Here is an 18,840-nt window from a genome sequence, read left to right as displayed (position 1 = left end):
AAATTGTTAAATAGATACAGTCTGTTATAGTGATGTAATTCATTTCTAAGAGTTCTAGTTTTATGTCTGAAAAAAAAAAAAATACTCCAATCTTTTGACGAGCAACCTTTCATTTGTAGAATGCAGATTACACATAGGATTTTGATAGTTTAACATCATCATCTATGTTGGACAAAAACTTGAATATACCATCCAATCATTAGCTTAATAACTTTATATGTTTTACTACCTCCAATTTAAATATACAATTATTTTTAATTTTATTTACTGCGTTAAATATTATTTTACTAACATATTCTAATTAATTTCGACAATCTTCACAAGCTTTTCTTGTTACGAAAAAAAAAGTAATTTCAAGCACTTTAGGTACATAATGTATCTTCATAAGCTTTTGGAGGAAATTGGGAGGGGGCTATCAAATCAGAGAGAAAACATAAGGGATCAAAATCGCTCAAAAGAAAAGTGAAGGGATCACATGATACTTGAATGGGTAAAAGTAAAATTAAGCAATAGAAAAACGGATTGGATATCATACTTCAACATTTGTTACCCTTTTCCTCGTGGTTTGTTAATGTGCTTCTCTATTTGGAGTCTCACATTGAGTAGAGAAAAGTGTTCAATTTGGTATTACAGTCATGATCCTTTCCTATCCAATAGACTAGTCTTTTGAATTCGTCTCTTCTATGTGGTTAAGTCATAATAATTGGTGCTTTTGTTGATAGTTTGGTCCCGAAAAGGGTTAGTTATAGGCTAGTTTAAGCTCACCATACTGAATCATTGATAGATGAGTGAAGCCTCCAAAGAGAAAAGAGCAACCACTGGGTCAGTGCCTATTGAATTAAAGTCGTTATTGACATCAGCTTATAAAGGGCGTTACAGTGTTAGTATTCACCCATTAAGCTAAAGTACTCTCCTCTCTAATGAATGGCCCAGTCATTTAGACTGGACTCTCCTCATGTGCTTAAGTCCCATCATTTTCCATCACATGCTACAGTTCAAACTAATAAAACATTGCAGGGTTACCCTCATGGCAACCTTTTCACTTTTCTATAACAATTAACAAACAAATATAGTTTGAACTATGAAAACTGTTGCCAAAAAGCATATGCAGCAGTTTTGGGGATTGTCTATTATGTTGTTGTCTAAAGCAACACTTTTCTAAAATGTATTCTATAAGTTGCTCAAATAGGTGACATAATAGTTTGCATTGTTGGCCTAGAAGTCACTACAGTTCGTAATTGTTGCCTATGTGTCACAAAGAAAACATTTTTATATGCAACTTTGTATCCATACTTTGATACTAAATTCAACTTTTCTATATATCCACAAAGCAGATTAATATCACTGGAGTCTAGTGCAAATGGTTAATGCGTTGATCGGTGAATGTTGTAAATTCCACAATGTTGAATTTGATTTGTAATTTTTTTCTTGGAAAACAATTTGATTTCTAATCTTAACAAAAATGCAAATTCATAATTTATGATTTCTTATCAACAAAGAAACTAGCACATTGACTTCAACAATTAGAGTCCTTAAGTTAGTGGTAAATAATATATTTTAGACTAAATAATTTATGATTTCTGTCTCCTCCTTTCACACTTCATGCTCACCTGTGACTTTCTCTTGGATTTTCTTCTTACTTCTTTGACTCATTCACCAACTTTAAATTATTATTACTTTAAAATTTAATCAAAACACAGAAAGTCAACCATATTCTGAATAAACACAAGATATATAGCACCGAATTTGCAACTTGTCTAAGAAAGTTATAAACAAAACTATAAGGAAGATAATACCTAACACATATTTCAAGTTTTACAACGTGTATCCCCATTTATACTTCATCATAATTCATATATTTAAATCAAGTAACCTCCTTTAAGAAACCTTAAATTTTGCGTATTTCACATTTCTAACTACATATAAACAAGTTGGTAACATGCTTAAGATCTAATTGACTTCTTATAAGTCATAGAGTCATTCTTTTTCTCTTCAACTTTTTGTCAACAATATATATACAAACAATCATACAGAAAGTATTTTTCTCTGCTGCATCATTTCTTAATATACACCTTTTACATTCCAAAACTGATTTCATTTCCATTCAAATATGAAGCTTATCATCATGATCAAGAATTTCTCTCTATTATTCCATCTTTTGCTTCTTTCAGTTTGTTTCATCTCTCCATTTGCCAGTGGTGCTACTTTATTAGAAGAAGAAGGTACGTACCTTATATGTCTCTTACTAAATTATTACCACAGTAAAACATTACTATTACCAACAGAAGTTGGTCAGTTGGTAAAGAGTAGGCTCATACCTCGCAAGGGCTTGAGTTTAACTCCTCATGCCGGCGTTAATTAGGACCTTATTTGTGTATAATATGTAAGTACAACTCTCAATGCTCTTTTAGTCTTGAGACTGTTCTAATCCTGGTGAGCCCCTGAGGCCCTACTCACCCGTTGAATATTAAAGACGGAATAAATAAAACTAGTCTTCAATTTTTGCCTATTTAATACTGAACTCAAACAATTTTTGTTTTTCAATCTCTACTTTTTTGTCACTAACTCAACTTTTTGTAGTAGTAGAAAAAAAGTCCTATTTTAAATTCCAACACAATATGGTTTTAACATTATGATTATGTATATATGTTGGTTTTGAATAATATACAGTACAAGTTATGAAAGACATAGCTAAGACACTTGGAAAGAAGGATTGGGACTTCAGCATAGATCCATGCAGTGGAGAAAGTAACTGGACATCTTCTGGTCAAAATGCTGTAACTTGCAATTGCCATTTTGCCAATGCCACTGTCTGCCGTATTGTTAGCATGTATGTCTCTAATCTCCATATATGTGTCTGTTTTGTGTGTTTGTTGAATATCTCCTTCAGTGTCTTTATGCCCAAAAGACCAAATCAATTTTTCTATAGTGTTGTGTTTGGTCTAGTAATGCTATAATGATACTTGAAGGAAAAACCTACAACTATATTTTTTCTGTTATTATTTAACAAGAATTTTAGTATTATTCGTCGGTCAAAAATACCTTTTAGTACAAAATGCTAAATTGGGACTATGCCATGCTTAAATACTGAGGGATCTCTTGCTTATATTGTGTGGATTATGTACAAATGTGGTATACGTGAAGAAAAAGCCATAGCATGTGGGAAAGGAGTTTCTAGCTAAGGATGGAATCCAAATATTTTTTACTGAAGCTAGTTTATATAATTTAAAGCTATTTATAATTTAAAGCCATCTCAAGTGGGAATTGAAGTTTATAATTTACAGCAAATTATTATACTTAAACGTGTTCTCTAATTTAAAAATTAACTTATACTTTTCGGAATCTAAATTTATATTTGTTAATAACTTATAAATAGGTTACTAAACTAAAAAAATATACTTACATTCTAGATTTAAAATAATTTGTCATTTTTATTTCAGGGGAAATACTTTGTAGTTAAATAACTTATTTTAAATGATTTATAATTAGATTTTAAATGATTTATAATTAGATGTTAAAATAACTCGTTTTTTTTCAAGTGAATTCCTAAGTTCAGATCATAATTTCAAGGTGTTACACAATCTTATAATAATCTCATGTTTGCCTAAAAAATAATATGATGCAGTGTTCTCAAGTCACAAAATCTTTCGGGCACACTTCCAAGGGAATTTGTGAAATTACCTTACCTCCAACAAATGTATGTGTTATTCTAAACCTTACTAAATTTTTATCTCATCATCATTATTAAATTATCATCAACAATGGGGTTCTCTATTTTTGTGGTACAGTGATCTTACACGCAACTACCTTAATGGTACAATCCCTCCACAATGGGGTACCATGCATCTTGTCAACATGTATTTTCTCTTACTCTTTCTTTGATTTCTTGTTAATTTTTTTATGTTGATTAATGGAATTTAATTAGTAAATAGTTCATCAACAATAATTTCTCCAAGTGGTAAAAGACTTATACTCCTTAAACAAGTGATCAGAATTTCCATCATGTTTTCTTGCGTACTAATAAAATTCGGTTTAGCAATGAAATTTTTTTACTAATAAAAAGTTATGAGAAATGGATCTTGTTTTTCTAGATCATTTTTAGATTTTTTTTTCTTTTCTTTTTGGTATGTAACTTCTAACTAGTTTTGCATGTTACTTAATTTTGTGACAGTTCACTATTAGGAAATCGTTTAACTGGTCCAATTCCAAAAGAACTTGGAAAAATCACCACTCTGAAAAGCTTGTAAGTAATTTTTCTCATGTGAATTTTATGAAAATTTCTCAAGGAACTTAAAAATATTGAAACTTGAAATGCATAGGGTTCTAGAGTTCAATCAATTATCCGGACAGCTCCCTCCGGAGCTTGGAAATCTTCATCAACTTGAAAGACTGTAAGCCCCTTAATTTGTAGGACTTGGAATTCTCAATTTCTATATTTCAGTGTTGTCTAATAGCGGCTATAGCATAGGAGAAACAATTTTTTGCCAGACTTTACGTACTTCCTGGCTAAACTCCGAATTCCCATGACCACAACCCTTCAGAGAATGAGAATCATAACCTCTAATAGCAATTTCAATGTTGTTGTAGACTTCTTACATCCAACAATTTTACTGGAAATTTACCAGCAACATTTGCTAAGCTCACTAATCTGAAGCACATGTAAGAATACTTTCTTAAGTTATTTTTGTTACACTGAATTACATTTACTAATTTGATTTCACATTAATCTGTTGCTTACGGTCTAAAAATGCAGTCGACTTGGGGACAATCAATTTTCTGGAACTATACCTGATTTCATTCAAAGCTGGGGAAGTCTTGAAAGGCTGTATGAACCTTTTGTTTATTGTTGTGAAATTTCTAAATCATCAATTTCTTTTCCTAGTTGACTTGCATATTATTTATCTGTTTATCAAAAGAATGACTTTTTATTGTGACAGGGTTATGCAAGGGAGTGGTTTAAGTGGTCCAATTCCTTCTGGAATTTCATATCTAAAAAACCTCACCGACTTGTAAGTAAGATGTTTCTTATTGAGGTCTGTATAGCACTGACACTTCGAATTGATGGCATGATCGGTGTCTGACACTAGCCCGACACCGACAAATGTGGTCACATTTGATGACTTCAATTTTTTCAAATTATTACGGGTGTCTGCGTGTCAATGTATGTATCGTGTCTGGTGTTCGTGTCTGTGTCAATGCTTCATAGTTTATGATCACAGACTCAGAATTCAAATTTTCTCGTATTGAATTTCACCATGCTTAAGAAATGTTATGCAGGAGAATAAGTGACTTGAAAGGATCAGATTCTCATTTTCCGCAACTTATGAACTTGAAAATTTTGGAGACATTGTGAGTGTATATTGCATGGTTTTTACTATAAAGCAGTATTTTTAGTACAAAAAAATAAGAACGAGGAGACAGTTTAGCCTTTTAGCACTTAAAGAATTACATATTATCAAATTGTTTGACAGAATACTGAGGAGTTGCAATCTTATAGGAACAGTTCCAGAATATCTTGGAAATATTACCAGTTTAAGATCATTGTAAGTACTAAAACAAGAATCTTATTTCATTATATTACGGTGACTAAACATTTTGCTTGTTTCTTTTCTGAAACCAAATTTTCTCTTGAGTAATACTATCCCAAACATAATTTGTTTTTCAGAGACCTCAGTTTTAACAAATTAAGCGGACAGATTCCGAGCACTTTGGGCGGCCTTGAGAACATAAATATACTGTAAGCAATATCCTTTGAGTTACTTGTATACAACTAAAACCAATTGGATTCTTAAAGATACTTGCAAGAACTTAGTGTGATTTAAACTGATCAAGACATGGTTAGACATTTTTGCAATGAAATGTCGAGAGTTTAATAAAATGTACTGCATTGGTTTTTAGATAGAGACACACATTCAAAAAAAAAATGAATCTGATTTATTTCTCTCCAAAATATAGACTCCTTTCAAGTCTATGTGAATGGTTTTCAATTTCTGCGCCGCAACTGCAGTTGTGATGCTGCTGAAGAAATCTCAAACATTCATATTGCAGCCACAATTGCGGTTGTGGACCGCAATATTGAACTATGTCCATTTGCATATGCTCGTTTATGTAGCTTCCCCTCACTGAGAAGCTTAACTCGGAATGATTAGAAAAAGCGGAATATCTATAAGTGGATATAAGGAGAAATGTGAGAACATTGGTGCAACTTCTGTCTTGATATCATTAATCTATGATCTAATCTTTATTAAAATGAATATCGACATGATCAACTCAGTTAAGTCGATGAAAGGATCCTTCTGGACCATCCAAATCATCTGGGAATAGGATCTAATTTAGTACTATTTACCATTTTGATGGTTCATCATTAATTATGAGTTTTATAAATGGACTTCACTTATGTTTTTTTTACCTAGATACTTAACTGGAAACCTTTTTACTGGACCGCTACCAAATTGGATAGCTCGACCAGACTACACGTGCGTAATCCTTCCAACCCTACTTATTTTATTTATTGATTTGAAAATTATAACTTCTGCATGCTAAATTGGTGTACCATTAGTTTTCAATGTTTCTATACCAAAAGGTGTTACATATAGTTCTTTGTTCCGTCTTTAATTCTGAATCGCATGCTTAAATTGACACAGAGATCTTTCATACAACAACTTGAGCATTGAAAATCCAGAGCAGTTGACATGTCAACAGGGAACCTTGTGAGAATCCATGTATTTGCATCATACTTTTTTTTGTATCAGAAATTTTAAGAAACTATCTAAGCTTTGGCTGTTTATTAATCATGTGCCTTAGGAACTTGTTTGCATCATCTTCAGAGGGAAATAACTCGTAAGTTTTGTACTACTAATCAGTCACAATAAATTATTTTATGCATATAGCTTATACATATTATAATGTGATTATGCTGATATGTTACACACCTTCATTATTTTCTCAGGGGAATGGTTGCATGTTTGGGGAACAATGGCTGTCCGAAAAGTAAGTTGATTCTTCATAGATTTCCTTCAGATTCTTCATTTCAATTTATTTATTTCTTCAAAGGTGGAATGTGAAATGCGAAATTTTCTTCCCTATACGAAGAGCTTGTTGTGGAGGACTAGAAATGCGCAAAGGAGGACTCGATACATGAGGATGGAAAAATCAGATTTTTTTTCCTAATGTGGTTATCTTATTGTAATTAGAATTTAATTCTTTTCTGGTTATTCCAGCTTGGTACTCTCTCCATATAAATTGTGGTGGTAAGCTCGTAACTTCTAAGGAAAGCTTGACATATGACGATGATTCAAATGAAGTTGGACCAGCAAGCTTTCACCGTACTGGATCAAATTGGGCACTTAGCAACACCGGCCACTTCTTTGATAGTAGCCTCGTGGACTACTATACCTGGTCTAATAAAATGAACCTTTCCATCGACAATGGTGAATTGTATATGGATGCACGGGTTTCTCCTCTTTCTTTAACATATTACGGATTTTGCCTGGGAAATGGAAACTACACAGTAAATCTCCATTTTGCGGAGATAATGTTCACCGATGACCAAACATATAACAGCCTTGGAAGGCGTATATTTGACATTTATATTCAGGTTCATAGTCTCTTTGTCTTATCTTTTTCAATGACATTTTTCGTATTGATCAAATTGACCTTTGAAGATTATAAACCATCTTTTGATTGAATTATTGCAGAAAAGGTTGGTGCTGAAGGATTTCAATATTGCAAAAGAAGCCGGTGGAGTTGGTAAGGCAATCATAAAGAAGTTCACTGCTAGTGTGACTAGTAATACGCTGGAGATTCGCCTTCATTGGGCTGGGAAAGGGACAACTGCTATCCCATTTGGATCGGTATATGGCCCTCTTATATCGGCTATATCGGTTGATCCTGGTTAGTAATAGTTCTCTTTAGTTCTTCTTTTGCTATTATCCTAATCCTCTAATACATGCAAATCTCTTATATCATAATCAAGCAGACTTTACACCACCACCAGTGGAAAAGGAAAGTAGCAGACTAGTGTGGGATATTGTTGCAGTTGTAGTGGCTGTAGCACTAGTTATCTTAACGATATTTGGTATAGCTCGATGGAGAAGATATCGAAGAAAGATAGGTCCATTAGAAAGAGGTAAGCATTACGAAGATACTTTAAATCTAAAACACTCATAACATATATCCCTGATTTTAATGTTGATTTATATATTTGTTTTCACTTCAACCAACAGAGCTAAAGGGTTTAGATTTCCAACCTGGGCTATTTACGTTACGGCAAATCAAAGCAGCAACTAACAACTTTGATATTGCCTATAAGATTGGAGAAGGAGGGTTTGGTCCTGTTTACAAGGTATTGTGGAAAATCTACACTTTCATTTGAAATTTGAAGATCTATTATTGTTTTTACTTCTTTATAACTTCTTTCATATATAGAGATATAGTATAAACTCCTGTAATTGCAGGGTGTTCTTTCAGACGGCACAATAGTAGCAGTTAAGCAGCTTTCTTCTAAATCAAAGCAAGGGAACCGCGAATTTATTAATGAGATCGGCTTGATTTCTGCTTTGCAACACCCTTGTCTAGTTAAGCTCTATGGCTGTTGTATGGAGGGAGATCAGTTGCTGCTGATATATGAATACATGGAAAATAATAGCCTTGCTTGTGCTTTGTTTGGTAAATCTTTTTCTCTGTACTCATGTTTTCTAGCTCTTTCATTAATACAATCTACAATATTTTATACAAAGCATGTACCATATGATTAGGTTGTCTAATTTTCTATGACATTATAAAATGAAGCCAAAGGAGAAGGTCAATTGAAATTGACTTGGTCAACAAGGAAGAAAATTTGTGTCGGTATTGCTAGAGGTTTGGCTTACCTACATGAAGAGTCGAGGCTAAAGATAGTTCACCGGGACATCAAAGCAACTAATGTGTTGCTCGATAAAGATCTCAATCCAAAGATATCTGATTTTGGTTTGGCCAAGCTTAAAGATGACGGACACACACATATAACTACTAGAGTAGCCGGCACATAGTGAGTTCTATATATAATTTGTTGTTTTTCTTATGGAATTTGTTGAAGGGTATTTATCATTTTCCAACCTAATTTTCGATGTTGCAGTGGATATATGGCTCCAGAATATGCAATGCACGGATATTTGTCGGAGAAAGCAGATGTTTATAGTTTTGGAGTTGTTGCCTTGGAAATTGTTAGTGGGAAGCACAACACCATGAATAGGCCAAGGGATGAATGCTTCTCTCTTGTTGATTGGGTAACTAACCCATCCATAACTTCATACCTTATATCCGATTTGAGTCTTTGTCGCAGTATTTATAAGTTTGTTTTGTAAACGGTTCTTTAAAAATCATATTCAATTTTCACGAAATGCCACCTTTGAAGAGAAATACAATTTGCACTTCCAATTATTTAATGAAATCATCTATATTATTTTCCAAGAATGTATCCAAATAAAGTGTCCTCCATGCTTGCTAAATTTTTTACTTTTAGTCAAACTAGAATTACAAAAGAAAATTGCTATTTCAAGCAAAATCCTATTTCGCGAAGACATCGCGACTTTGTATTCCACCCAGCCACTTTTATTGACTTCCTCCTTTTGCAATTGACTTACCGTGAATTCTGCACAATTCCAAGTTTTCATTGGTTGCTTTTTAATTCACGATGCTTTCGTGATGGTTTAATTCGCTTTATATAGAAATGCTGATTACAAAATGGGTGATTCTATACTGTATTTCATACATACTTTATGGATAACTTCAATCTTGAATTTTAATTTAGGCCATGCTGGATAAATAGCTTAATTAAGTGTTTATCATATAAGTGGTTATGCACAAGTTATTTCTATAACTCAAGATAAAATAAAGTCAAATTGTTTTCATATAAGCTATCATGAAGAGTTTATGGAAATAACCTAAAAGCAGCTTATATACATGTCATAAATTGTTTCCATAAGCACTCCCAAACAGTCTCACAAGTGTTTATACCAGTATACAAGCTCAATTAATTAAGTCAATCCAAATTGTGAATTCCAATTGTATTTCATCTTTATCAGGTTCATCTCTTGAAGGAAGAAGGCAATATAATGGACCTAGTTGATGAGAGGTTAGGTGAAGACTTCAAAAAAGAGGAAGCAATGATCATGATCAATGTAGCTCTTTTATGCACTCATGTTTCTCCAATGCACAGACCAACTATGTCATCAGTTGTAAGCATGCTTGAAGGAAAATCTGTTGTTGAAGAAATGGTGCAAGACACAAGCCAAGTTTTTGAAGGCAAGAAGTTGGAAATGATTCAACAGTATTATCAACAAAGTGAAAAAGTTGATGCACATGAGACTCAAGAAGAGAGCATCTTAATAAATGCAACTTCAGAATTTATGTCTGATGCAGATATGCATTCTGTCAGCATGGATTCTCCTTGTAGAAGTTTAAATACTTTCTAAATATTTTTATTTATCTGGTTTCTCTGGCTATATTCAGCATTCCTGTGACATTCTTCAGACAGTTATTCGCTATTTACAAAGGCCTAATGTTGGCAAAAGAGACCAACAACACAAGTTAGTTTGTTACTCGGGTTCTTTACCGTGTCCGTGTATCAATCTTATTAAAGGTTCCACCATGATGTTCCATGTTTATGCTGTTTTGATTCAAAACATCAAGCATTTAATTGAGCAAGTAATGTCACTCTCTGTGAAGGAAATCAATGTGCCGACTTTATAGTTAAAGTTGGAGCTTCATCAGACGTAGATCTCCTCTTCTATAACTCTCTGTCATAAGATCTTTTGAGCCTCCTTAATTTTATTTAAACAACCAAACATATTAAAATTAATTTTAATTTTTCCATACGTTGAATCAGACATACGTGGAAATTATATATATGAAATTGAAGTTCTATTTATTTATTTTAACTTTCTTGACGACAAGCTTTACATTTAGCAAAGATTTTTATTAAAAATAATCCTTTAAAAAGTTAGGTTCAGATGCTTTGAATGTTTATAAAGAAGATAAAATGGTGAGTTTTAGCGTTATATACTTTGAATGTATAAAAAAGGAGACAAAATAGCGCTACCAAATACTACCTCCACTTGTCCAAATCAAAAAAACTGTTAATGATTAATTGCATTCTAATGTTATTTATGTATAGTTGCATTTTAATATTAATTTTTCATATTTGAAAATAAATTGATGTATTTCCATCATCACTTTCTATAGTTTGCTTTTTTGTTCCGTGGAATAGTTAATAAGATAACTTATATCCGATGATCTTTTTAATGTTACATTTCATATTTATAGTTTATAGTGGATAAATTAGTTGATAGAATTTATGATGTTTGATTAATTTAGCCGTTGAAATAACTTAGAAATATGAAATACTAACGTTAAAAATATAATGTTTGATTATTATTTATTACTTTTAAAAAAAGATGACATGGATAAAATTGAGAGAAAAATGATAACTTTAAAGTTACTCCCTCCGGTCACATATATAAGCAAAAAATGTATTTTTAGGTGCATTGAATAATTAATGTATTCGGTTACATTTATGGGTTAGATACATTAATTATATTAATTATTGAATGTACTTAAAAAGTTGTTTATTGCTTATAAATGTAACCGGAGAGAGTATAAGTTGATCGAATTAACTTATCAAATTATGTTATCGAATTTTTTGGCGACTTATGCATCATAAGTTGCCCACCGATGAGCATCTCCAGTCCCATGGTTACACTCTTGTGTCTATTTGTGTGCTCTGTTACAGATCAACTGAGACTTCTTTTCACCTATTTTTCTCCTGTGATTTTGCGGCTAGCCTTTGGTATTGGCTTGGGTCCATGTTGAATTGTTTGTTTCAGTTACAGTCCACTGCTGCTATTTTAAATTGTATTCCGTCTGGTTGCACCTCTCAGATTCGGGATGTATTTGTTTCAGTCATAGTTCACATGTTGCATACTATTTGGTTGGCTCAAAATGCTATCAGATTTGGTGGCCGCAGTTACTCTTTGCATATGGCGCAGAATAGTATTATTGCATCGGTTTCCTTGAGTGACTCTCTCTCGGCAGATAACTGTATTCCTTCAGACACCTCTCTGTTGACAAAATTTCATGTTCCCCCTTCTTTCCGTCGGTTTAAAGATATTACTCCCGTGGTTTGGAAGCCTCCAGCCGTCCGTTGGGTAAAGGTAAATACAGATGGATCTGTCTGCAACTCCTTCGCGTCTTGCGGGGCATCTTCCGTGATTGGAGAGTGATTGAGGCGGAGCTTACAAACCTTATTCTTGCCATGGAATATGCTGCTAGTTTCAATTCGAACTTGATTCCTATCCGTCTTCGGACCCGCTAGCATAATTGTTTTCAACTTGGTATTACTGCTGTCTGCTCTCATATTTATCGTGAAGGAAATTGTTGTGCGGATCGGATGGCTTCTCTTGAGCATGATTTGACTGGCACGGTTTGGTTTGACGTGTTACCACCTTCGTTGTCTTTCGACTTCTTTAGGGATAGGAATGACTTGCCTAATTATCGTTTTCCCTAAGATTTCGGTTGTTTATCTTCCCGTTATGCATTGTTTCAATGGTTTTGGGTGGCAACCTAGTTGAGATGTGTCTGGGCTCCTTGACGTCTAGCCTACTTCTTGTCTTATCAAAAAAAATATAGGAGCCCGTTTGTTATATCTTTTTTAAGAAAAAAAAACCACTTTTAAGAGTTTTGTAACCGTTTGTTACAGCTTTTTAAAAAATCAGAATCTAAAAATAATCTAAAAACAGCTTCAAATGAGAAGCTGTTAAGAGCAGCTTCTCAAAAAATAGATTTTTTTTATAGGAGGGAGAAAATATGATTTAAAAGATTGAACTAATTTTATAACAAAAAATGTCTTTTATATAGTTGTATCCAAACAAACTAGATTATTTGTTTTAAAAAAGTGGTTTTTATTACGGTAAACAAACGCAAAATAAATTCTGATTTTTCATAAAATCTCTAAAATATAATCTCTAAATTATTTTATGTCAAAATCACTTTCATTTTAATTCGTAACAAATGGGCCCTAAATAAGGTATAAACTTGTGGGAAAATAAAATGTTACCAAAAAGAGTTTTTTTGTCATATGAGTTTATAAATATCTAAGTTTACAAACTCTTAAGTTACATACAACACAAGCTCAAAGTATTGCTTTTCCAAATTGAGCAATATCCGGATTATATTAAAATAGTGATGACTCATATCAAAATTCTTTTTTGATACTCTGTTATTTTAAATGCTTATAATACTCTGATTGACGGGCAGCCCATGGCTATGGATGGAACGTCCTTATTAAAAAAAGGAAAAAGATTCATGAACACCCCTTTTCATACCACTCCTCCATACACCTCCTAGCTGGCAGGTATTTTTGTAATATCAAAAAAGAAAAATCTTTTAAACCGGTTCTTCAAAAAACCAGTTTAAAAAGTCTAAAACAAAAACACAGCAACAGAAGGAAAAAAAACACAACAACATTCTTTCTCTTTCCCTTCTTTCATCTCTATCCCCACATATCACTCACCAGCGCCGCCGCCCCCATTCTCAAGCCTTCTCCGTCCTCTTGCTCGCGCCCCCGACCCACTCTCACACCCGTCTCCGACCCTAACACCACCACAATCACCACCTCTTCTCTTCAAAACGATTTGACTGCAACACAACCTCACCGCCTCCTCTTCTTCTTCACAACCGCCGTCCTCGTCAATATCGTCGTTGTCTCTTGAAATCTGTTCAGATCTAAAAACTACGGCGTCGACAACCCGACCTCCCGCCGCCGCGTCCCTCACTCCCTCCGCCGGCATCTCCTTCAAATCTAACAGACATTCAGATTCGCTTTTAAAACAATCACCGTTTCTGCTTAGATCCGGCTCCGACGTCGATGAGAGAGTAACAGTGGTGAGAGATGATTTCTTTGAATTTGGGTAGATTTGAGAGGAGGATAAGGAAGAGGAACAGTTTCACTCTGCCCCCACCTCCGTCGCGTCCTCTTTGAATTTTGAATGCAATGAAAAAATGGTTACGCCTTTGACAAATTATGGTTATATTGTTCGTTTATTTGGTTATCTGTAACTTACATGTGCAAAAAAAAAATCAATTCAAGCCAATTGTCACTGAGACATTATAATTTATGAAAAAATAGTGGTCACGTATATGTAAAAATGTGGTCATACAGACCATATATTTGGCTAGTTTTTCTTTCCCAGGTGTAAATAATATTGTTTTAGGCGAATCGAACGCATGATCTCATTTGATCACTGCACTAAAAGCATTTCCAACCATAAATAACCTGTTTTACAATCGGCAAGTTTATCACGCCTAAGGACGGACAAGTTCTAATTTATGAAAAAATAGTGGTCACGTATTTGTAAAAATGTGGTCATACAAACCATATATTTGGCTAGTTTTTCTTTCCCAGATGTAAATAATATCGTTTTAGGCGAATCGAACGCATGATCTCATTTGATCACTGCACTAAAAGCATTTCCAACCATAAATAACCTGTTTTACAATCGGCAAGTTTATCACGCCTAAGGACGGACAAGTTCTAATTTATGAAAAAATAGTGGTCACGTATTTGTAAAAATGTGGTCATACAAACCATATATTTGGCTAGTTTTTCTTTCCCAGATGTAAATAATATCGTTCTAGGCGAATCGAACGCATGATCTCATTTGATCACTGCACTAAAAGCATTTCCAACCATAAATAACCTGTTTTACAATCGGCAAGTTTATCACGCCTAAGGACGGACAAGTTTTAATTTATGAAAAAAATAGTGGTCACACATGTGTAAAAATGTGGTCATACAGACCATATATTTGGCTAGTTTATATTTCCCAGATGTAAATAATTTTGTTTTAGGCGAATCGAACGCATGATCTCATTTGATCACTGCACTAAAAGCATTTCCAACCATAAATAACATGTTTTACAATCGGCAAGTTTATCACGCCTAAAGACGGACAAGTTCTAATTTATGAAAAAAAATAGTGGTCACATATTTGTAAAAATGTGGTCACACAAAACATATTCATATTCATACTCTGTCAATATCTATCTTAAGAACCATAAAACCATACATCGTGCGATTAGAAGGAATAGTACATTACAAGCTTAGTGAGTACCATAGTATTGTTCAAGAAAGTTAGTAAAAGAAGGAATAGTACATTACAAGCTTAGAGCATTAAAAAAATTTACATTAAATTTTGATTACGCCACTACACTATTTTTATTCTTCCTCGTATCACTCTTCACCCACGGTGTTCCAAGAACCCCGCTCTTGACACGATTTCTTGACTTGTCTTTTATTCGAGTGAACAAGGTTGATGCTTGGTGATTTTCATCATCTGATACATTTGATGATCTTCATCATCTGATACATTTGATGATCTTCATCATGTGGATACCCGAACCTTTGCTTGGTATTATATTGTAGAATTCCCAAGCTTCATATTTGGTATTCTTGCACCCATCTTGTTCAAGTTATCATCAATTTTCTTTGGCATGTTAGCCTGTTAAAAATCCAGCCATAAAAGGTCATCGTACTCTGGCCAAATAGATGAATCAGAACACCAACCATATACTCTAGCCAATTAACTCTCTCCCAAGCTCAATATGACAACATTAGAGGCCATCATTTCAACACTAACACCTGCATAACAGTCCCACAATACAACACCAGAAACTGAACCAGAACACAAGCTTACGATGAAAAAAATTAGCTGCACTATAGTGAAGATTGAGCTGCTTGAATTGACAAATAGAGAGATGTGAAAGCAATAATAGGTGAAGCAAATAACGAGAATTTTACAAAGGTTTAACACAAGCCTTAAACCATGTGATCAGAGTCAATTCGGACTTAATTCAAGCTATGGATTCACTTCAATGCCGAGTCTAACAAATTCGGATCACGCAAATGTGTCCATGACAGAGTTTTCAGACAACAATTCAGCTTCAAAATTCAGCTCATTGTTCATTAATGATCAAGGGAAAGAAAGCAATTCAAGTAATAGCTCAAATATGAGTACTATTTATCCATCTCAAATGAGAAGTACTGTGATGGAAAATAATAATGCAGGGTTTTGTTGGGATGGATCAGAGAACAAATTGGACCCTTTGTTTCAGTTCCAAGTAAATGCTATAAAATCTGATGATTATGGAACTAGTTCATGGGAAGAAGGACAACTTCAAACTCACAATTCAATAGAAGATTTCAATAGCTATCCTTTAACATCACTTTCAATATAATTAGGCTATTCTATTAAGATGTTTGGGACTAACATAACATAATGAATTTTCATATACTTCAGGGACTAAATTAACCAATTTCACATACAATACTTATAATTTTTATATACTTTAGGTATTAAATTCAAGAGAAAATTGATGGTTTATCCAACAACAAATTGCAATTGAAAGTGTTAATTTTGAGTCAGCAAAATAAAAACCATTCTAGTAAAAATTAATGAAATAAAAAGCTTAAAATAAGTCAAAATGAAATTGTGGATGAGTGAAAGAGAAGGGTCAACAGCAGAACCACCAGGAATTGTAAGTGGAATGCTCAAATCAAAATCCTTCTGATCAACAACAGATGCATACTCAGCTAGATTCAATGAACCTGTTCCAACCACGGGAATCTTGTTCTTTGGCCTCTGATTCAAACCTTGCAACAAAAATTCAAATCCAAGGATATAAGAAAAATCCCAAATTTTAAAAATTCAATTTTTATGGAATTAGAACATATTACAATGAAATTGAACAAAAAGGGTATAAGAAAAATACGTTTTGTTGGTATTGTTGGTGGTTGAGAAAAGAGACAAAGGAAGAAGGAAAAGAGGAAAAGAGAAGAGAGGGATGAAGGAAAAAGGAAAAGAGAGACAATTAGTGGAGTGTGGGGCCCACATTGCCACATGTCATTTTTTTATGTGGGTGTAGGAGTGGTATTGCCACCTATGGTGGTATACCTATCAGGACTCTTTAAAAAAAAAAAATAATCAAGTCGAGATTGGGAAAGAAGGAAGTGGAAAAGAACAGTCATTGAACTGTTGAAGTCTCCTTAAACCAACCGACATAGAAATTCCGGTTTATTAGTAGGCATAATTTTTAAAATTGGATTGGTCGTTGATTTGATAAGGTTCTGTTTGGTAAAAAGAAGTTATAAGCTAGTTGATAGTTGATAAGCTATCTGATAGCTGAAAAGTTAGTTTATAATTGATAGCTGATAGCTTATAGCTGAAAAACTCGCTTATTCAAAATAATATGTTTGGTAAAATTAGTTGTTGAAGTTGCTGATAAGTATAAAATGACATAAAAACACATGTTTATTTGTTTATTTTTTATAAATTATATATGCAAATTTTTTTACTTAATGTATTTTTTTTAACTACTCAAATTTATTTGAAATTATTTTCATCTTCACATGATAAATGTGCTTTATGAATTCAATTGACATTTTTTATTAGACAAATTTTATTTTTTAACGAATTTTTTATTTAACATTCAATATTATATGAATTGAAAGCAAGGTCATAAAAAAAATGAACAACAAAATTTAGAAAACTATATACCATGTCGTGACTTGTAATAAGCTGTGAGGTTGGTGGCAGTAAGCCTTAAAACGTGGGAACATGGGTGGTTTTTTTTTAATTTAAAAATAATAAAATTAAATTAACAAGGTTATAATTGGAAAAAATTATAAGAAGCTATAAGCTACAAGCTCAAAAGCTACTTAAAATAGCTTTTCAAAAAAAGCTATAAGCTCATGAGAAAAGCTTATTACCAAACACGTCACATTTTGATCCCACAAGCTTATAAGCTAATTCAAAAAGCTATAAGCTAGCTTTTTGTTGTTACCAAACACAACCTGGATGTTGATTCAATCACAAGATCATTTGGTTTAAACTGCATGAATCGGATTAAACCGAATAACTCAATTATAAAACTTGGTCTCTATAAAAAAAATGTGTGCATGTATTAAATTGAGTTAGATCAGATTGAACTAGATCACTCAATCTCAAAAAATAAAAAACTTATAAAACCTATCAATTATCAAAACGCATCAAAACTAATTATAATATGTGCATTTTATACCTACACAAAATCATACCATATTTAAATAAATATTAAAAATTATTTTAATTTTAATATGAATGTGGTTGCGTTGTTATGGTGAAATGCTTTTTTCTTTATTAAAAATAAAGTAAATTTCAACTTTTTTTTAACCAAAATAAATGAACACCTCAAAGTTTAGACCATGTACAATGGTCTTTTTCTTTCAACACCCTTCAACACCCACTTTTTCAATTCACTCCACATCATTTTCTCTCTCTTAATTCAACACTCATTCAATTTTTACCTCTCCAATGGTTTTCATTCAACACCCTACCCCACCACTTTTTATTTCTTATTCTTATTCTTATTTAATTTTTGTTTTTATAATTACATAAAATTATAATTATCGATTATAATTAAATTTAAATAATACAATTTACAATTAATAATACAATTTACAAAATTTAGTAAAATAATTTATTTTTATCTTCTTAACTTAAAATGCAATACAACAAACTAAGCACGCGACACACAAATAATAAGATTAAGAAAGTGAAAAACTTGGTTTTTGTTTCTGTATCCAAATCAAATGATTCAAGTCTCTATTTGTAGAGAAAAAAAAAATCACGAATTTTAGTAAAAAAATAAAAAAATTATTTGCAACGAAATAATTGAGTCCAAAGAATTAAGAAGATAAAAATCGGAACAGCCAATCTTGTTGCGCCACGTGTCCCTCCTTTCCCCACAGCCAATCGTGTTATTCAT

At 32.9% G+C, this 18,840-nt stretch overlaps 2 protein-coding genes across 2 annotated transcripts; both read left to right on the top strand.

Moving 5' to 3' along the window:
- Positions 1 to 2,077: 2,077 nt before the first annotated feature.
- Positions 2,078 to 10,749, top strand: LOC146949435 (putative leucine-rich repeat receptor-like serine/threonine-protein kinase At3g14840). Its single transcript, XM_085745486.1, has 24 exons — positions 2,078 to 2,222; positions 2,671 to 2,830; positions 3,626 to 3,697; positions 3,789 to 3,857; positions 4,172 to 4,243; positions 4,320 to 4,391; positions 4,588 to 4,659; positions 4,754 to 4,825; positions 4,938 to 5,009; positions 5,278 to 5,349; positions 5,472 to 5,543; positions 5,666 to 5,737; positions 6,414 to 6,476; positions 6,645 to 6,710; positions 6,805 to 6,840; positions 6,950 to 6,990; positions 7,221 to 7,597; positions 7,698 to 7,893; positions 7,979 to 8,128; positions 8,226 to 8,344; positions 8,457 to 8,667; positions 8,791 to 9,028; positions 9,116 to 9,266; positions 10,065 to 10,749. The coding sequence occupies exons 1-24, from the start codon at positions 2,111 to 2,113 to the stop codon at positions 10,452 to 10,454; spliced, it is 3,027 nt and encodes a 1,008-aa protein (XP_085601612.1). The 5' UTR covers positions 2,078 to 2,110; the 3' UTR covers positions 10,455 to 10,749.
- Positions 10,750 to 11,690: 941 nt separating this feature from the next.
- LOC146949434 (uncharacterized) lies at positions 11,691 to 12,260 on the top strand. Its single transcript, XM_085748525.1, has one exon. It carries the CDS (start codon positions 11,691 to 11,693, stop codon positions 12,258 to 12,260), a length of 570 nt encoding a protein of 189 aa, XP_085604651.1.
- Positions 12,261 to 18,840: the final 6,580 nt, after the last annotated feature.

This window comes from Medicago sativa, chromosome 2, assembly GCF_051527215.1.
Source record: "Medicago sativa cultivar Bolivia chromosome 2, Bolivia_mono, whole genome shotgun sequence".
NCBI lineage: Eukaryota > Viridiplantae > Streptophyta > Magnoliopsida > Fabales > Fabaceae > Medicago > Medicago sativa.
The sequence above is the reverse complement of the archived record's forward strand: the minus strand, read 5'-3'. Positions and strand labels throughout refer to the sequence as shown.

Excerpts from the sequence above, each read along its gene's own strand:
- LOC146949435 (XM_085745486.1), top strand. The coding sequence starts at position 2,111 with ATGAAGCTTATCATCATGATCAAGAATTTCTCTCTATTATTCCATCTT. Across the intron at positions 4,244-4,319 it reads ATCACCACTCTGAAAAGCTT|GGTTCTAGAGTTCAATCAAT; the intron begins GTAAGTAATTTT and ends TGAAATGCATAG. Across the intron at positions 4,392-4,587 it reads CTTCATCAACTTGAAAGACT|ACTTCTTACATCCAACAATT; the intron begins GTAAGCCCCTTA and ends ATGTTGTTGTAG.
- LOC146949434 (XM_085748525.1), top strand. The coding sequence starts at position 11,691 with ATGCATCATAAGTTGCCCACCGATGAGCATCTCCAGTCCCATGGTTAC.